The following is an 18228-nucleotide window of genomic DNA, read 5'->3' on the forward strand; positions in this document are numbered from 1 at the left end:
GCCCACTCATCTGCGCATTCTTTGTAATAACAAAGCTAGAAACAATCATAAAATACTCCATTCAAACAGGAAATTTTGTGGGTGTTAAAAACAGTGAATAGACCTGTATGTGCCAATGTGAAAACGTCTAGGCTATGCTGTTAAAAGAAAAAACCGCATACACCAAAAATTAATACAATATTGACTGTTAACTGTAGTTGCAAATTTTTTTTCTTGATTTTTTAAAGGAAAAATGTCTACACTTCCAATAGTCCCCGTGGACGACATTGTGTATAGTGAGATCACAGGAACCATACAGGGAGGAGGAGGAACCTGACACTGGGTGTACATGTCACTTGTTAATGGTGTAAGGTCAACCAATCAGGAGTCCCGATGCTTCACATATAAACAAAAACCAGGAGAACAAATTTTCTAAAAACTGTAGGCTTTTTTATTCAGTTAAGAGGTAGACAGATGAACATGGAAGGCTGTCCCATCTAACTTGCCCATAGCTCACACTCCACTTCATTCATCCATCCCACACTGTCAGAAATCTTAATGAAACGACTGCCAGAGAGAGGCATTTCTTCCTACTTCTTCAGAGCAGTAAGTCAGCCAATTGCTTGCAGAGAAGTTACTAATTTAAACTCTCACTGTGCCCAAGAACCTCTTCCCTTCACAAGTCCCCACAAATGCCAGCAGAACCTGCCAGTGCCAACAGGAGGGCAGAGTGCAAATGACTATTTGTCTAAGAGACTATAAGGGAAGCTTCAGATACGTTTTTGTTAAGTCCCTGTGCGTGTTCAGGCAGAAGCTGGTGATATCACCAAGCAGAGCACACTCTGTCAAATGGCTCTGAATGGTGTTTAAAAAAAAAAAAAAAAAAAAATCACAAGTTATCTTCAGAGACATTAAAACATAATGGAATTGAAGCCGGGTACAAAAAGTAGATAAATATGTACATGAAGTCACAGCCAATAGGAACCAGTGGAAACCTGGCTATTTAAATAGCTAATTTTGAGACAAGTCATATTTAGCACAAAAGCAATTGTAGCACAAGTAATACTTCCTCCCACAGCTCCCAAACTTTAAGATTGTCCTGGGTCTTCTGTAACACTGTAATCATTCAGAGGAGCAGGGATGCTACGGTGGCCCAAATACTGGCATGATTCTCATCTCAAATAGCTTCCTGCTCAGAGGATGACATATTTGAAGAACGCCATGATAGCTGCGCTGATTACGCCAGAAATGGGGACTGTGACAAACCAGGCCATGAAAATGTTGCGAAAAAGTCGCCAGTCAACAGCCTTTTTAGATCGGAGCCAGCCAACGGACACAACAGAGCCCACCTAGGAGAGAAACAGGCAGCGGAACTGGTTACTCAGTGCCAATGGGACTCTGGTAAAGAGACACATGAGCTAAAGTAGGTAAGGAGCCCCAGACTGCTGAACTAGACAGCCCGTGAAAGCTGGTGTGTAACAGGCTGAAATTACTCGTGGGAGAATGAAGGCAATATAAAAACCCAACCATTAAGTTTGTTAACTAGGCTAAAATATGATAGGAAAAGAACACTTCTTTTCCATTCTAGGCTACAGGAATCTAATAACTGCACTAATAATAATTAGCCGCTTTATAAGTTACTTTTAAGTTGCAGGTTTTCCAAAGATCGCTCTCTAGAGGGAGGCTATTAGACCTAACATCTGATCACATGGTGAGATTCTGAAGAAAAGGGTGACTCACAGGCTCCATGATGAGCCAACTACACTCCTCCCTTAGGGAATCGATTCTCCTTTTCCCTGCAGTTACTACATGTTCACCAAGCAACCTTAGGGCTCAAAAGGTTTCTTAGAGGTTCAGTCCTGACAGGCTCTAAACTGCCCTTCAACCTTCCAGCAGGCCTCTCAGAGTCAGGTCTACACTCGGGGAGAATACATATTATCTGGTTAAATAAGAGTAACAGGCACAAGAAGTTATAAAATGGTAAGCCTTTACATTCTTGACATATGTCCTAAACCTGCAACTCTTCAAGATTCCATTGCATAAAACTTTCTAAACCAAAGTACGGAAGGAAAAAAAAAGCCTACATACTACCCAAATCATTCAAATGACACAGCACGTGACATTATACTTACTTTACAATGCGTTGTACTGATGGGAAGGCCAATGTTGGATGCAATTACCACAGTGAGGGCAGATGCCAGTTCAATACTGAAGCCACTGTGGACACATGAAGATAAGGTGCCTTGTCAAGAATGAAGCTTATTTTTGATAAGCTAACACTACCTCAAAGTTAATGCCATCTTGCTGTGCCCCACTCAGTGACAAAGCCTCCATGGACCTCTTTAATTGGCAAGAACTCTTAAAATCTACTTTCAATCAGGCCATGGGAATTCTCTCTCTTCTAACATTTGAGGTTATAAGGTTTTCTGGAAGCTGGGTAACAACATTTATACTTTTGAGAATTTGGTAGATGTCGGTCTTGGGTCCCAAATAAAACAAAGGCTGAGTATACACAGCAATTCACTCTTAGCACACCTATCTTCCTCAGAAAAAGTTATTCTGTTGTGAGACCACTGGAACTGAATAAACATTTTACCAAAATTAAGTTTAAGGGCCAGACAATAAGTAAAATCTAAAAAGTTCACAGCAACAGTGAGAACAAGAACTTATACAAACTAGGTTACTTTAGCTAATGAGTGATTCATGTGGCAACACCACAGCTCTGTGTACCTCAGGAAAGAGACCCGCCTTTTCAGCTTACCTGGAGGGTGTGATGGGCGTCAGATCTTTGCCCATGGTCTGGATGACTCTCCTTCCCCAGACCCACAGACCAATACAGATCCCAACACCACCATACAGCAGAAGCCATAATGGGGTTGCTACTTTTGAAGACACATCTCCTGTTTCATAAACCAGATACAGGGCAACCAGAGGGCCAATGGCGTTGCTAAAAAAAAAAATGAAGGCAAAGATAACTTTTCAGGCAGAATTGACAAGCTGAAGTTTATGAGTAACTTACTAGTTGTCTTGAGTGAAGCTTGAAGCTCACTGAGCAAACAGGTCTGTTTCACAGGAAATGAAAGGAACCCACAAACACAAGAAAAGGAGAGAGCTGATCTGAGGGGCACCATGTATGTGGGGCCTATCTTCCCATAAGGAGCCTACAACTCTGGGCTCCAAGTTTATGAACCACAGAATTAAAGCCAATGGCCTACAAACTAATCCCACAAAGCAATGATAATAAATCTTATATCCCAAAATTTATTATCAAAGGGTCCCATCTCCATAAACAAAAATGCTTCTGTGAACAGTACCTGTGTTTATCATCCACAGAAATCTCTCCAAAGGAAAGAATTTCCTGCTTGTTTTATTATATCAACAACTATTACCTCATTCTACCTAGATATTTAGAGTCCCACAGATGGTATGAGCACCACAGCCACAGCACAGCCTTATAAAAATCTAAGCAGTTTAAAAAAAGAATGAGCCATGCTAAGATTCAAAGTCACCAACCTGACATCGTTGCCACCATGGGCAAATGAGCCAAAGCAGGCCGTGAGGATCTGCAGGAACTGGAAGAGGAGAGACACTTCTGGCTTATCCTGGTCATTCCATTCTTCTAGAGAGCTACTACTTCCTTTTCTGTCACCCAGACCCATCTCTGCCTTGACGCTCATGTCCATCTCGGAGGCCGAGTGAATGTCAGACACAGCATTGCAGTAGCTGGTGTAACTGTCCATTCGAATTCGCTTCTTGCTGTCCGCATTCGGCCACGTCAGCTTCTCCATCTCCTCACCTTTCTGCTCACCTTCTTTGGCACGGAATGAATCCAGAGGCATGCCACAGATTGCCATGGTATAGGAAGTGTAGCTATTGTTGCGCCTAAGGGGTTTGTCACCAGAGTCGCCCATGCAGTCGCCCACCTTGGCAAGATGCAGCTTGTGCAGCAGCTCTTTGTACAAGCCGGAGTCTTTGTGCACGGTGTGATACTGGTAGTGGCCACTGGAGTTGATCTGGTTACTGACGGCCTGGCTGAACTGAACAAGGTTCCCGTTAGGCAGCTGCACTGCACCTGGCCAAGACCAAAAGGTAACACTCAATACAAAGAGCATCAGGATGCAACAGTGAGCCTCGGCACCAGCAGAAAAGTGAAACTATTTCCTCACCGAAGAAATTCCACTCACCGTTCATGGCACCATCCAGGCTGGTTTCCTCTTTCAAGTCCACACTGGGAAGGCGCTCTCGCTCAGGTGCTTCCTCCAGGTCTCCCAGCTTGAAGGAGACGGTCCTCTCTTCCACCACAGCCCTCAGGGGCGCGGTGGCAGGCCCCACCTCAGAAATGGGACCCCTGATTTCAATGTCACCGAGAGACAACTTTGCTTCTTCATGGTCTTCTTTCAAGCTATTCTTTTTTTCCATTAAGGGGCTTTCCGAAGGACTAGACTTTATTTCTCCTAGAAGAGGAGGAGTTTTTGTTTGGTTGTGACCAAACCAATTTCTTCCACATCTCCCTTTTCCCCACCTCAAAAAAATCCATCTCAAAGTAACATGTAAACTTCAGTAAAAATTCAGAATAATCTTCCTGTCTGTTGTATCTGCCATATCCCATCTATTTCTTGGGAGGAAGCCAGCAATGCAGGACACTCAGTATCAGGGGTTGCAAAGTCTTCGGTAAAGGATCAGACAGCGAAGGCTTTGTGGGCTCTGCTGTGTCTTGTTCTTTAACATCCTTTACACGTAAACCATACTTAGCTCCCTGTCGACCTGTTCTGTAGTGAAAGGTAACTCAAGCCAAGGCTGGCAAAGGATTGAAATTTGGATTGCATCTAGTTCGTGTTTTTAAAGAACAAATTCCCCCAAAATTCCCTCCATGAGTTCAAGCAAAGCAACACAGCTCAGTGCAGGTAACTAAAGATGACAACTTTAATTTCCACTTCTATAAAACAGAGATGTGCCTAAGATTCTAAATTCCACAACCAGGTAGGGATATTTTCTGCCTATCCTGCCCAGAGTTTACATGCTCATTTAGGCATCAGTCAAGCTACAGGCTAGGACATAAAACAATAGTGAGACTTGTATCATCATCTCCCAGACTGAGGGGAAACGAGGTCAGCAAGTACCAAGAGCCTTGCTCCCACTGTGCGCAGGCGCCTCAGTGCAGCCGCATGACACAGCACTGCTTCTCAAGGCCACTGCAGCCTGAGCTGCCTCCCTTCCAGAGAACAAGCTACATCACTAAGCAAGCATTTGCAACTGAAAAGGGCAGAGGAGGACTACAGAGCTCCACCAATAAAGAAAGGAATACAAGACTTAAGACTGATACCAAAATTTATTTAGCGTTTAATTACAACACTCGTGTAGTAATGGCCTAAATGATGCCTAAATGACACTTGGAAATGTTCACCTCCACAATTTGTGCTACAATTCTGAGAACCGTAAAGTCAGACATATACGTTAGCCATAGCTTTGAATGTCTAAATATGAAATTATATACAGAAGTAATTAGGGTAAATGTTTCCTCTATGAAAGCATTTTGTACCTGACGGTTATTTTTCATTAAAACACTTAAGTGTCCTTAAGTATTCTCAATGTGGGCTACGATGTTTGTATTTGTCTATCATCACTGATAACTGGTCAAAGTACAGTAGTAAAATAATAGATTAAATTCCCAGCTTGTGTCCAGAGCATAGGTCCAACATTCCTTCTGACCAGTCTCATGTCATTTTAGGTCAGTAAGAACATACTTTGGATGATAAACCCACATCCTCAAGTATTTATTTAAAATTTCTGACTGTCAATCTATCCAAACAGTGGATTTTTATAGGTGGCCAAACAAAAAGAAATAAGCACAACATTACAAATTAAATTTTCTGCTACAATGTGTTACTTACGGTCAATTTTCCTCTTCATCCTGGGACATACAAAGAACCAGACGATAAGGGCACAGAGAACTGCACAACCCACCGAGATGAGGATGGTGCCCCACAGAGGAAGTTTGTCAAAGCCCAGCACTAGGAGATAAAATGGTGCATCTTGAAAACCCCAGGGCTACAGCCCTTGCAACAGTGTGTAACCCTCCTGCGGGAACTCGGGTTCCCCAAGCCAGCCCATCACCCTCACAGCAGCTGCCAGCTTTAGGTCCACAGGATCTACTGTGCTCGTGGCTGTACAGACTTGGAAAGAAAATCCAGTTGTCATCTGAAACCCACACCAGCCCGGCCCACTTTAAATGCCTGCTAGACTGACGTCTCCCAAGCGCCTTCACAAACTAGCCTTTTCCCTTTCTTTGCCTTAGGCAATGATGGAGAGTACTATACTCTGAGAATCTAAAGCTCGTTATGAAAAAAAACTGAATCACCCTACTCCCCAGCCTCCAGATGGTGGCTGTGCACATTCCATAGGAAGGTGCCTGTAATCACATGTACATTGATATAACTCTCTGTGGAGTTATCACAGCCATTGTACTGCCTTCCTGCAAACCCCTTTAACACAAGGTTCTCTCTTAAATTCATCAAACTAAGATATAGAAGACAGGGGTCCCTCACAAAAGGAAAATAGTTCAGTGGGAGTTTCACTCTCAACTTGTCTACTTTTTCGTAAGGCTCAGGGATCATTAATATTAGTCACCATCTGCTTATCACTGAACTGTCAAAAGGCTCCAAGCCTCTAGTATATTATTGATGACAGAAGCAGAACACCATAGAACCTAATTTAAGCATAAAAAGACGTTATGATTTCGTTTGTCCAAGAAGAGCCTAGTTACTTATGGTTGTTCTGCTTTCTTTTGCTTATTAGGAATTAAATTACTTATAAAGTGAAAATTCTACTGCCGCCTCAAAAACAATTACTATTTAAAAAATCATATATAAATTGAGGACCCTTCAAAACGCAAGTTTTATAGTGACTATAAATCTTTTCATTTTAATTCCTACTATCAAGCTCGATGTGTAGTTAAGTCACACAAACTAAAATATACATGAAATTCAATCAATCTCCATCACAATTTAAATCTGCTCACATTCCAAGTCAAAAAGTGGAAATGAGACTTTTTTGTTAATGATCCAAAAATGTCAGAACAAAAATATCCAAGTTCCCTTTTCAAAAATGACTGAAACTGTAAGTTTCTAAATTTCACTGAACTACGAGCTCTGCTGCTGCTACATAAAGCACCAGTGCATAGAGCCTCTTGGAAACTTCTTAGGTTAGCATGAAGCACCCAACTTAAAACAATGAAAATAATATATGCAATCTTTTCTTTGCCTGCAGCATTTGGCTAAGGGGTTTCGTATGCTCTAAGGAAGATCAATATTCTCATGAAGTTGTCCATTTCCTCCCAACTATTACAAGAATAAAGACAACTGTTAAAAATACTTAGCTAACTCTACTTTTGAATACTGACATTACTTCAGTGAGGTAATTACATTAGTCAGAAATGAAATCAACTAAATGGGCCACAAGTATTTTTAAAAAAAGAATATTTGAAAATATGAGTGCACAGCACACAGTAAGGTCACATACTACTCCAAATACTATTCCAGTTCCCTTTCCTCTCTCCTCGCTATATGCACGTGTGTTCTGGGCAATACCGTACATGTATTTCTTCCAGTGCATCAGTCAAAAGATCAAGAGCACTGACTTAATGGTCAAAGACCCTCATGCAGAATGAACCTAGACAGCACAACTAAGCTGATCAAGGCAGGTACAGCCCTGCCCGACAAGTTACAAGTTGTTAATCTTTTTCAGTTGCTAAATTAAACATGCATAATTTAATCCATAATTGCCCTACCCCAACATAAAGTAACATTTCAATTTTTACATTCTCACAAATTACTTTTCCTCTTAGCTGCATGACTTCTTCTTCCACGTGCACTTAGACCAGGTGTTAAACATCCCAACTCTTCTCATTCAAGCAGGTTCAGGGGAGTAAATTTAGTACTTAGAAACCAAAGTAGCTCCATTTGGGAGAGAAAAATGAGAATATCCAGCAAACCAGTGCTAATGGCTGATTACTGAAGACCAGACATAACTAAGGCCTCTTTAGCAGCCAGCAGCTGTGGCCAGTACCAATGCCAGTATTTTTAGCATAGACAGGAGAAAGGGAGGGAGAAGACCATATTATCTTGGGTCCTGTGAAGACTAAAGAGTAAAGGTCTGTAGTGATTTAAAATCTGAGCAGGTCTCTCTGGTTGAAAAACTATCTAGGTTAACTCAGCATACACTAGCCTGCAGCCTTCTGAAATGGGTGCAGGCCAGCCACCTTCTAGGAGATTTCAGCCCTGTAAAGCAAAAAGGGGTAAATTGGGCATTTAATGCAAGTTTTGTAAACAACTTTAAATTCACATCTAAATATTTTGATATGTACTTACAAGGTGCTCCAGTATACATGATGGAAAACAGGTTTATTCCAATCGTGCAAGCATAGAAAACTGGCAAAGCTCGCAAACCATTAGGAACTGGATCTGCCTGTAAAACATTTAGATCAATACCTTAAAAGCTGAAAAGTAACCCATGTCTACAGGGCAGGTTAAGGAATTCCAGTGCCAGTAACTGTTTGTTCACAGTAGTTCCCAAGCCCAGTTGGGCTTTTCCTACGTCTGTTCCTGGAAGTTAGTTCATCAAGGCTGATCTACATCTACCTGAATTTAAGTTCGTTTGTTTTTTTGTTTTTGTTTGTTGTGTTTGTTTGTTTTCCCAGTTTTTAACAAGACTACCTATATCAGTGACTGGTAGGTAATGTCCTGAAAAATCAGTTCCAAGGTACCTCTTTCCAGACGTAAATCTGAGCATACACCTGAAGGTGTACTAGACATTTGTCAGAGGGGTCAAGAAACAGACCTTGAGATGTTAGGACTTTTCTTACCTGACTTGATACCTGCAAATATTCCTTAAAAATATAATATGTAGTATAATATACCTATAACCACCGCCTTATCTAGACATCTGATAAATACACCATTATTAATGATTTACCCAAGTGCTAACATAAAAACCAATCAAGCACTAGATTACACCTCATCCAACACTGTGCCAAGCATTATTCTGGGCACTGAAATACAGAAATGAATGAGACAAAGTTCCTGCCCTCACAAAACTGACATTTATATTCTAGCACAGAAAAATGTCAAGTACTAACAAATGCTATGAACAAAAATAAAGAAGGGTAAGGGAGCAGTGATGGAAGGAGGAGTACATTTTAATTTGGGGAGGGGGGTGGGAGTAAGAATCAGCAGAGCAAAGACACATATGTGAGTCAACAACCATGTATACACCTAGGGGTACAGAAGGATCCGGCTACCTGGCTGGGGGGGGGGGAGGGGAGGGAGGGAGGCAGAGAACATTCCAGACACCAATGTCAGCAAGTACAAAGGCCCTGAGGCAAAAAACTTAAAATGTTTAAGAACAGCAGAGAGGCCAGTGTTACTGGACACAAGAGGAGTTCCACTTCCAACAAATGTGTATTAGTTCTACAGTAAAACACCAAAGTCAAACACTTAAAGAATGAGAGCATTAATTTGAATACGTGGGAAAGCACACCTATGAAAATGTTAGCCTGAAGGTTTACTGCTATCTTGATCACAATCCAATGAAAAATCTTGGGAAGAGACAGAGGGTAAAACCCAAAAGTAATCCTAAAGCTTCCAGAATAACCAGTACACTGGGAAGGGGGAGGCAGTGGCTTAAAATCAACGAAACAAGAGAAAGCAAAGGTGCCACTCCAGATCAGTAGAAACAGGCCCTCACTGAGAAGCACTCTTGAGTTTCCCTATGTACAGAGAGCCAAAATAAAAACAATAAATAACCTAAAGAACCTAGGGACTGTTGAGCAACTCAACAAGGTGGGACACACCCCAAGGGCAGTCAATAGGTTATGAACTTGAGGCATATGTACATTTTTCTTTTAAGAACTATCCATGGTTTGAAAAAAACATACCACCCCCCTCCCAATCAAAACCCATAGGGTCCTAGAGACTTAAGTAGGGACTTCTCTTAACAGATTTTCAAATAATATTTGGTATTTTGGTATCAAAGCAAACTGTATTGGTCAAAGAGGAAGTAGCCCATGTATTTATTTTTCTGTATAGCTCAATTACATATTCCAAGTTAAACAATTACATGTTATCTAGGAATCAAATAGAGAACGAAAGACACTACTAATAATAGTTTATTATGAAATAGCAGGCTCATGGTTTTAAAAAGTCAAGGTTCACAGAGTCCAGGAAAAAGGAAAAAACCTGAGCAATCTATTTCTCCCTTCTACTCCAGACCTTTCAATCACTCCCAAGAACTAACCAGGGCTAACAATTTTATGAAATGCTTATTACCATATGACCCATCTAACATTCCCTTAAAACTTTACCTGGAAATAATGTGGCTTATCATCCATTTACACGGGATGAGAAAGGTGTCTCCATAACCCGTCTTCAACCAAAAGAGTTCATGTTTTACATACTGAATGTTCCAGTAAGCTCTTGTCTAAAGATAAAAGGTTCCTCTGAGTTTGAAAAGATGTCCTAGATATATTCAATGTGATTCCTAATAGAAGGGAGAATGCTGAAAGACCCATTTTCTTTAACTAGAATTTACTCAACAGGAAAAACCCCTTTCCCTTCCCCTGTTCCAGTTTACTGCCCCAGTCCTTAACAGAAGTACCTCACCTCCATTCTGCTTTTTCCTACTAGACTATTCAATGCTCTTGGAACAGACATTCAGAAAACAGAAACTTTTTAAAAAGTAATTTCAATGTCAATTCCCAAAACTACAACTTAAGTTGGAAGATTCAACAGCCAGGACCCCCAAAAGTTACTTGTGTAAGGATGCTTTCTTGAGATTTAAAACCTAACTAACCAGAAATATTCACTCATTACCTGAAAACTCATGTTAGTGAGAGACTAGACACAGAGTGTATGTGTAAGAGCTAGTGTTCCCCCCCAAGGGGGGGGGGGTAAGAAAGATCCTCAAAGTAACATTGTTTTAAACACTGTTTCACTCATTCTTGATCATATCTACCCTCATACCCATACAAGGAATATAGAGTTAAAATGTTAATATAGCCCTGGCCGGTGTGGCTCAGTTGGTTGAGTATCATCCCATGCACTGAGAGGTCCCTCCTGGTTCCATTCCCAGTCAGGAAACATGCCCGGGTTGCAGGCTCAATCCCCAGTAGGGGGAGTGCAGGAGTCACCCAATCAATGTTTCTCATCATTGATGTTTCTTTCTTTCTCTCTTTCTCTCTCTCTCTCTCTCTCTCTTTCTCTCTCTCCCCCTCCCTCCCTCCCTCCCTTTCCCTTCCTCTCAAAAATAAATAAAAACTATTTTTTTTCAAAAGCAGTTATTATATCTAATTAATTAAAGCTCTCAATAACTGGGATAAAACTACCTGGCATGCATTCCTCAAATGAGTTCTGACACCTCAAAAATCTCTCTCTGCACCTCAGAGCACCACCACTTCCCATAGAGAAAACAAGTTTGTTTTGTCCAGAGACCCACAAAACCCCTCCAGAATCAGATACATCTGCTTCCCAATTATCAACAGACACCCAGTGTAAACCTTTACATAAGGAGGAATCCCCAATGAAGGATTCTATCAATTCTGGTTCCTCTGTTGTAAAGAATATGTGTGACTCTAATAATGCTACTAAAACATCTGGTCTGGGACTACTGGTAAGCCTCCAATCTAAGCATCACATTGTCAGATGAGACAGTTAAGGGAAGTGGACGGTGGGTGTAGTCATACCAGCTTGCTGTATAAACAATACCAAACTCTGAGACAGTTAATATCAATGAACTGTTTACTCTCAAATTATTCCAGGCTACAAATGTTTCAAGTTTTCAAAGTACTAAACTGCTTTATTCTGCATACTAATGCCATGGGAAACAGCAATCAGGAATTACTTTACCAGAGTTTCTTTAGAGAAGGGGTACAAATCCTTCCCTAGTGAAGCCTAGAACTAGACCAAACAAGCAGGTCTGAACATATTCTTACCCCTGGGGACTAAGCTACCTATCTCCCTTCACTCAGATTTCTACAGTTTAGAAGCATTTTTAAGAATTGACAATGGACAGTTAAGAGCCATTCACCTCAGAAAAAAGACAACTTTGTTTCCTTGGAAAAATGCATTTATTCTTACTGTAACTCAGTCCAATGACAACACCCCTTGTTGTCCACTTTAGAGCCAGCATCAGACTTCTTGATAAAAGAAATGCTATCAGGTCCCTGAAAAGGGATTTTCAAGTGGACAGGAAATTAAATGGCTCTTTGGATTTTTTTTCTGGACAAGAAAAACAAAACAAAAACTCTTTACTGGTTCTTTTTAACTACTCTAAGAAATTAGAATTTAGTCACTGTGAGAAGTACAGTCTCCATCAAGAAGCTTATATACAGGTTATGATAATCAGCTCTACTGAATTAACTACATAGACCCAAACTACTCCATTAAAGTGGCGCTAAGAAAAAGACACAGGGAACACTGCGACTTGTTAAACCCCAAGCTCACAATTCAAAACAGTCTACATAATGATGCTTTAAAGTTGTAATCTGTATACAGTTAGACAAAGCCACCCTAAATATATTTCCCTAATTTTCCACTCCCAGTCTCTCCTATTTCTTGGCACATCACAGCGCTCATTCAATTTTCCCTCCTGAACACCTTCTTTGGTATTAAAAGCTTGCTTCTCTCAGAGAACTTAGCAACATACAAAAGGTGTACAGAAAAAAGAATTTTTCAACTTTCCTACACACCAACCACATCTGCAAGAATGCTACTGGTTTGAGTACCACTGAGTGTGACCCATTAAAGGTCAAAAAAGGAGAGAAAAATTACCTTACGGAGGATGAATGTCCGAACAAGGAAGAATAAAATTCCAGACATGATACCAGAAAGCAGCGGAGAAACAAACCAAGACATCACTAGAATAGAACACATTAAGAACAAATGTCAACTAATGAAAATCAGGAACCAAAACACACTTTAAATTTTAGTATTGTTTTCAGAACTTTAGTCTGACCCTCCCTTTTACACAATATACTCCCATACATAATGCCACAGAACATGACGAGAATAAAACTTAAAGAAGTCATTCTAAATTAAACATACCAACTTTTACCAGTTCAGACCACTTGACACCTTCCTGCCCTTGTGCCACAAGGGAGAAACCAATGGTCGCACCAACAATACAATGGGTTCCAGAAATGGGAAGCTTCAAAAACGAAGCCACTAGTTGCCACACAGCGGAACCTGAAACACAGTCAAGTTTTATTTAGTAAATGGCAAAATCCCATCATGTACGCAGTACATTCTGAAGGAAGTCACGTGAAAGGTAAAGGAAAGGCATTTGCTCACCCAACACGCAGGGGACAATATATCACAGAACTTACCAAACATGGCACTGACCGAGCCGGCCATCAGCAGATGCTGGGTCGAGTTGTACATCTCCACGTCGATCAGGCCCTTCCTGATGGTCTCACTCACTTTGGCCCCCAGCAGGACGGAGCCCACCGTCTCAAAGATGCTAGCTAGGATGCAGGCCTGCTTCAGGGTCACCACTCCGGAGCCCACAGCCGTGCCGAACGAATTCGCTACGTCATTGGCGCCCACGGAGAAGGCCAGCACGAAGGCGATGACGAAGCCCAGGATCAGCATCCACAGATACTCCACTAGCGGGCCGGTGGCCGTGGCCACGGTGCTGGCCATCAGCGTGGCCATGGTGCTGGCCATCAGCGTGGCCGCGGTGGACGCCATCCCCAGAGCAGCGGCCTTAACAAGAACTACTGCGCGGCTTTCAGGCGTGTAAACAGAATGAGTATGAGGTATCACAGACGCTCTAATAAATAATATATATTATATAAAATTAAATACTGTAAACTGCGGCAGACACCGGGCCGGTCACTGCTATACGCTGCGCGCGGGCATCTGCAGTCCGGGACGCCTCGGGCTCCGGGGGGCTAGCGGCGCGGCGCGGAAGGCCATGGCGGGGACGCGCGGGGACACAGGTTCATCCTGGGGGGACACGGAACCACGATGGCGCGCGCCCAACGCCCGCTGCCCACCACCCCCGGCAGGGCGCGCGGCGAGCACGTGGCGGGCCCCTTCCCACGCCCGCCCACGCGCGCCCTCTGCGGACTGGGAAACTGGCCGCTCCCGCGCGCCGCCCCGGCCGCCAAAAAGGCCGCGGGCAGGAGGGGGTGGGGCAGCACGCGACGAATCCCGCCCCGAGAGAAAGCGGCCTTCACCGCGGCGCCCCACTCACCACTGGAGACGAGGGCCGAGCGGGGGCGGCGAGCACACGGCCGGCGGGGATGGGAGCTCCGGGAAGCAGCGCAGTGGCTCAGCATCCGAGAAGGAGACACTGGCAGCGATCGCAGGCAGCCATCACTCTGATGGCACCCGCACCGCCGCCTTTTATAGCCGACGCGGGCCCACGTGACCCGCTGCGAGCGCGCGCGCGCCGGCTTGGATCTCCGCCCCCGGTGACGCACGCCCGCCTACCTGGTGGGCCCAGCGGGAAAGCCCGACGACGGCGTTCATTGGCCGGTCGCGCTCCGGAGGCCACGCCCCCCCAGGCTGCCGATCTCGCGGGGAGGAGACGAGCTGCCCCGCCGGCGGGTTTCCACCTCCTCTGGCCTCGCAGCCTGGTGACAGCGGGCGTCGTCTGCGGGGTTGCAGAGGCCGCGATCTCGGTCGTTCCTGTCTTCTCCCGCGAGCCCCGATTTACGGAGCGGGCCGCACCCCAGGCCACACTTGGAGCGTATCTGGTACCCGCTGCGTCCGGGCGCCACATCTGGCCGGTGACGCTGCGGACCCGGGTCTTGCGCGTTGTCGCCCCCTGGGATGCCCCCGGTCAGAATGGCGCTGCCCCCCCGGGGGAGGGACGAGCTCACGCGTGGGCCTCGCTCTCCCGCAGTCACGCACCAAGTGGAGGCAGAGTGGACAGTGACGAGAACCGAGCGGCCCCCGAGAGGGAACGGGGGACGCCAGGACCCTCCGGGTCAGCGACCCCCGCGGAAGCCGGTGATTTCTGCGCTGCGGCGGTGCGCGGGGTGGGGGCGGGGAGGACCCCGCTGCGGGGTCCTGTCCCTGCGCCTGTCCCTGCTCCTGCTCCCTGCTCTGCGTCACCGCGAGCCAGCCCCGGGCAGCCCATTGCGCCCTCCGGGACTTGACTTGTTTAGCGACCGGCGCCCGCCTTGTGGCGGGAATTCAGTGTCACCGTGTAGGGTTGTGACTAAACTCGGGGCGTTCAGTGAATGCAAATTCCCGTTTTCACTTTTTCCCTGAATATACCTGTTTTCGGCTGTAGAAAAGAATGGAAGGACATGTTCTCTTTACATCCCAGCCCGGAAGATCAATTGACTTCTGGACCCTCCATGGTCTGTAGTGGGGTTTTCACGTTCATAAAATCGGCTCTGCACGTTGGGTGGCATTGCGTCGTACAACCAATCATGCCGTGGGAGGATAAGGCCTGGTCTCTTGTCAGGGTTGGAGTGAGAGTAAAGAATTCCACCCAGAAAGACCGACCAGGCTAAGAATGTTCTACAGCCCCCCCCCCCCGCCCCCGCCCTGCTTTGCCATCTCTAGCGGCCACGCAGTGAAGAGCAGGAGCAAAGACATTGTAAATCTCAGTCATTGCTGTGTCTGCGCCATCTATGGAGGCTTAAACTCCACCTGAGCATCCTCTGACCTACTTGCCATGGAGTTATAGGAGTAATTTACAAAGCCCCAGGGCCCAAGGTCATGCCTGAAAAAAGACATGTCCGGGATCACTGACCCTGGGAGGGCAATTCAGATGTAATTCTGGCATCCACCCCTGTCCCTCCACCCTTACTTCATTTCAAGGTCATGAAAAACTTGAATAAAAGGACTCCCCTGTTAAAGGTCCTTAGAGTTCCGCCCGTTTAAAACCATTTTCAAAACATTTATAAGGAAATTGCCTAGAACTATTCCCGCTGTGTTTTGCATCTGTCCACGAGTGTACTTCTTGCCTGTCTGTGGTATTAGTTCCTTAAGTTGGCAAACACTTGCTGGACAACCTCTGTGTGAAGCAATGGGGCAGCCATTGGAATATCCACACAGGCGAGAGCACGGTCCAGGCCACTTGGGTGGGTTTAAGGGAGTGAGAGATTCAACAGGAATCCCCTTGCATTACAGGTGAATTGTGTCCTATGTCTTCAGGCTCTGGAATGATCTGATCCTTCCTCCTGGGACAAATCAGAGTGCCTCTAACCAACCGGGCCAAAAGGGGAAGTGAGGATTGGAGGTGGGTCCTGACAGCCGCACCTAAGAGGGGAAAGGTGGGTCCTGCCTGTGGAGAGAAGTTACAGTACCTTAAAAGTGCAAAGAAAGAGGAAGTGTGAGGACCACCAGTTCACACACAGTGATGCTGGGCTCTGACCTCATGGCTGGTCACAGGAAAGAAGACAGAGATCCTAAGGGCATGTTTGTCTGTTAGAATCAAGGTGTTGGCACACACTCTCTAACACCTCAGTGAGGCCATTGGTCTAGTGATTAAACACATAGACTAAAGCCGGGCCACCTGCTCTGCTACTCACTAGTCATGTGACTACAGCTGAGCCCCTTGTGATTTTAATGCCCCTCGTATTTTTGGCAGCTAGAATGAAATAATTTAATTTTTAATTAACATGTAGGCTTTAAACAAATGTTTCAATTGCTTTGGTTGTCACGTAGCTTGTAGTCAAAGACTAAGAAAGTATGCTAGTCATGTTCTGAAGGGCTGCCTGTAAAGCAAGTTCCAGAAGCAATGTTTAAAAGCATACTTTGCTCCAGATTGGGGATGGGAATGCCGTGGAGCCAGACCAGGATCAAAGGCAATTCAGAGGCTGTCCGTTAGGACGTGATGGGAGCAGGGATGGGGGGGGAGAGAGAATATTCAGGGAGGAGAAGGCAGGAGCCTTTGAGTAGAGGAGAACCACCTCCTCTCTGCCCACCCCTGCCCTCCACTTGGCTACAGTCCCAGATGAATGAGGTAGAAACTTATCTATGATGCAATTGAATGCCTACTGTGCCTGGCATTGTTTCAAGTGGTCTGTTTGTATCACCTCGTGACTTTCTCACCATACCTCTGATGATGTATTTTTACCTTGTTTTATAGGCAAAGAAACCGAGTCATAGACAATGAAGCAACCTTTAAACCAGTGAGAAACCTAACAAAGTTCAAGTTTCTAAGCACTTTTCCCCTGGGTGTCAATAAGTACAGAGGCAAATGTGATGCCCTTGGGTGTTAACTCTTATTTGCACTTAGGTTAACACATTTATTTCTTCTTAACCTTCTTATTTTTTTTTTTTATTAACTCTGTTGCTTTTACAGCCTGTATTTTAAGCCTCCTCAAACCCTGCCAGAATAGAAAAGGGCATTTCTAGGAGACCTGACTCCAAGATTGGTTCCAGTTTCCCAGTAAGAAGAGGCAGGATGCCAGGGCACATGCTCTCTTCAGAAGTAAAGTTGACGCAGTGGCCTGATCATGTCTTAGAGTTACTGGAAGCTGTTCTGTTGAGACTTCTCAAGAAAGGATATCTGTCTTGCACCCACCTGTGCTCAAATCCTACAGGCAGTAGGTTCAAAATAATGTCTCAAGGACTACATATTTCCATCACCGTCACCCTTTCCCACCAGCTCTGGGTGTGGCGAGCCTCTGTTTTCAAATGTTTCTTCACTCCCCTTCAAACAGAACTGGGCACCCAGCATCCATGGCTCTGCCCCCACAAGGTCCACTGAAATTTCCAGACAGAGAGGGCGTATAGGGGGAGGGCGCTTTCAAGCACCCAGACAGCCAAGCTGTGATGCGGAGACTCACTGGTTGGAGTGGTTTCAGGCCAGCATCCCACAGCAAAAAAGAGCTGGATTTTGGTTGTGCCAGGCAAACTGGTCTGTTCCTCCGCCAACACAAGGCATCCAGGGTTGGCCCACCCCCCTCCCCAGACTTTATGTGCCTCCTCCCTGACTACTCATCCCTTGGTCCCTTCCCTTTGGTTTTGAATTCACAAATTTGGGTGTGATGTGGCGCTGGACCGAGAAAGAAGGGACAGAAGCACAGCTCTTAGAGTTTGGAACTCCCGACATCTCTGATCCCCTCTGAGCCAGCTTCAGGACAGCCCAGTGTTCCTGAACACTTCTTCAGGATGAACTCTCTGGAGACCTAAACTGAGACCCTGTTTTCTCCAGGCCCTGGTTCTCAGAGCATAGCAGGAAAGCAGGGAAGAGAGGCAACTTGCTGGAAACTCAGGAACTCTATGTAAT

General features: G+C 44.9%; 1 protein-coding gene across 1 annotated transcript; it reads right to left on the bottom strand.

The window, feature by feature from the left end:
• Positions 1-407: 407 nt before the first annotated feature.
• Positions 408-14314, bottom strand: SLC20A1 (solute carrier family 20 member 1). The gene is made up of 11 exons (XM_016201823.2): positions 14227-14314; positions 13355-13976; positions 13074-13214; positions 12801-12886; positions 8346-8442; positions 5871-5990; positions 4164-4433; positions 3493-4051; positions 2741-2926; positions 2112-2196; positions 408-1328 (listed from the first exon to the last, which is right to left on the bottom strand). The coding sequence occupies exons 2-11, from the start codon at positions 13716-13718 to the stop codon at positions 1173-1175; spliced, it is 2064 nt and encodes a 687-aa protein (XP_016057309.1). The 5' UTR covers positions 13719-13976; positions 14227-14314; the 3' UTR covers positions 408-1172.
• Between the last annotated feature and the right edge of the window lie 3914 nt (positions 14315-18228).

Source organism: Miniopterus natalensis, chromosome 13 (assembly GCF_054644295.1).
Source record: "Miniopterus natalensis isolate mMinNat1 chromosome 13, mMinNat1.hap1, whole genome shotgun sequence".
Taxonomy (NCBI): domain Eukaryota; kingdom Metazoa; phylum Chordata; class Mammalia; order Chiroptera; family Miniopteridae; genus Miniopterus; species Miniopterus natalensis.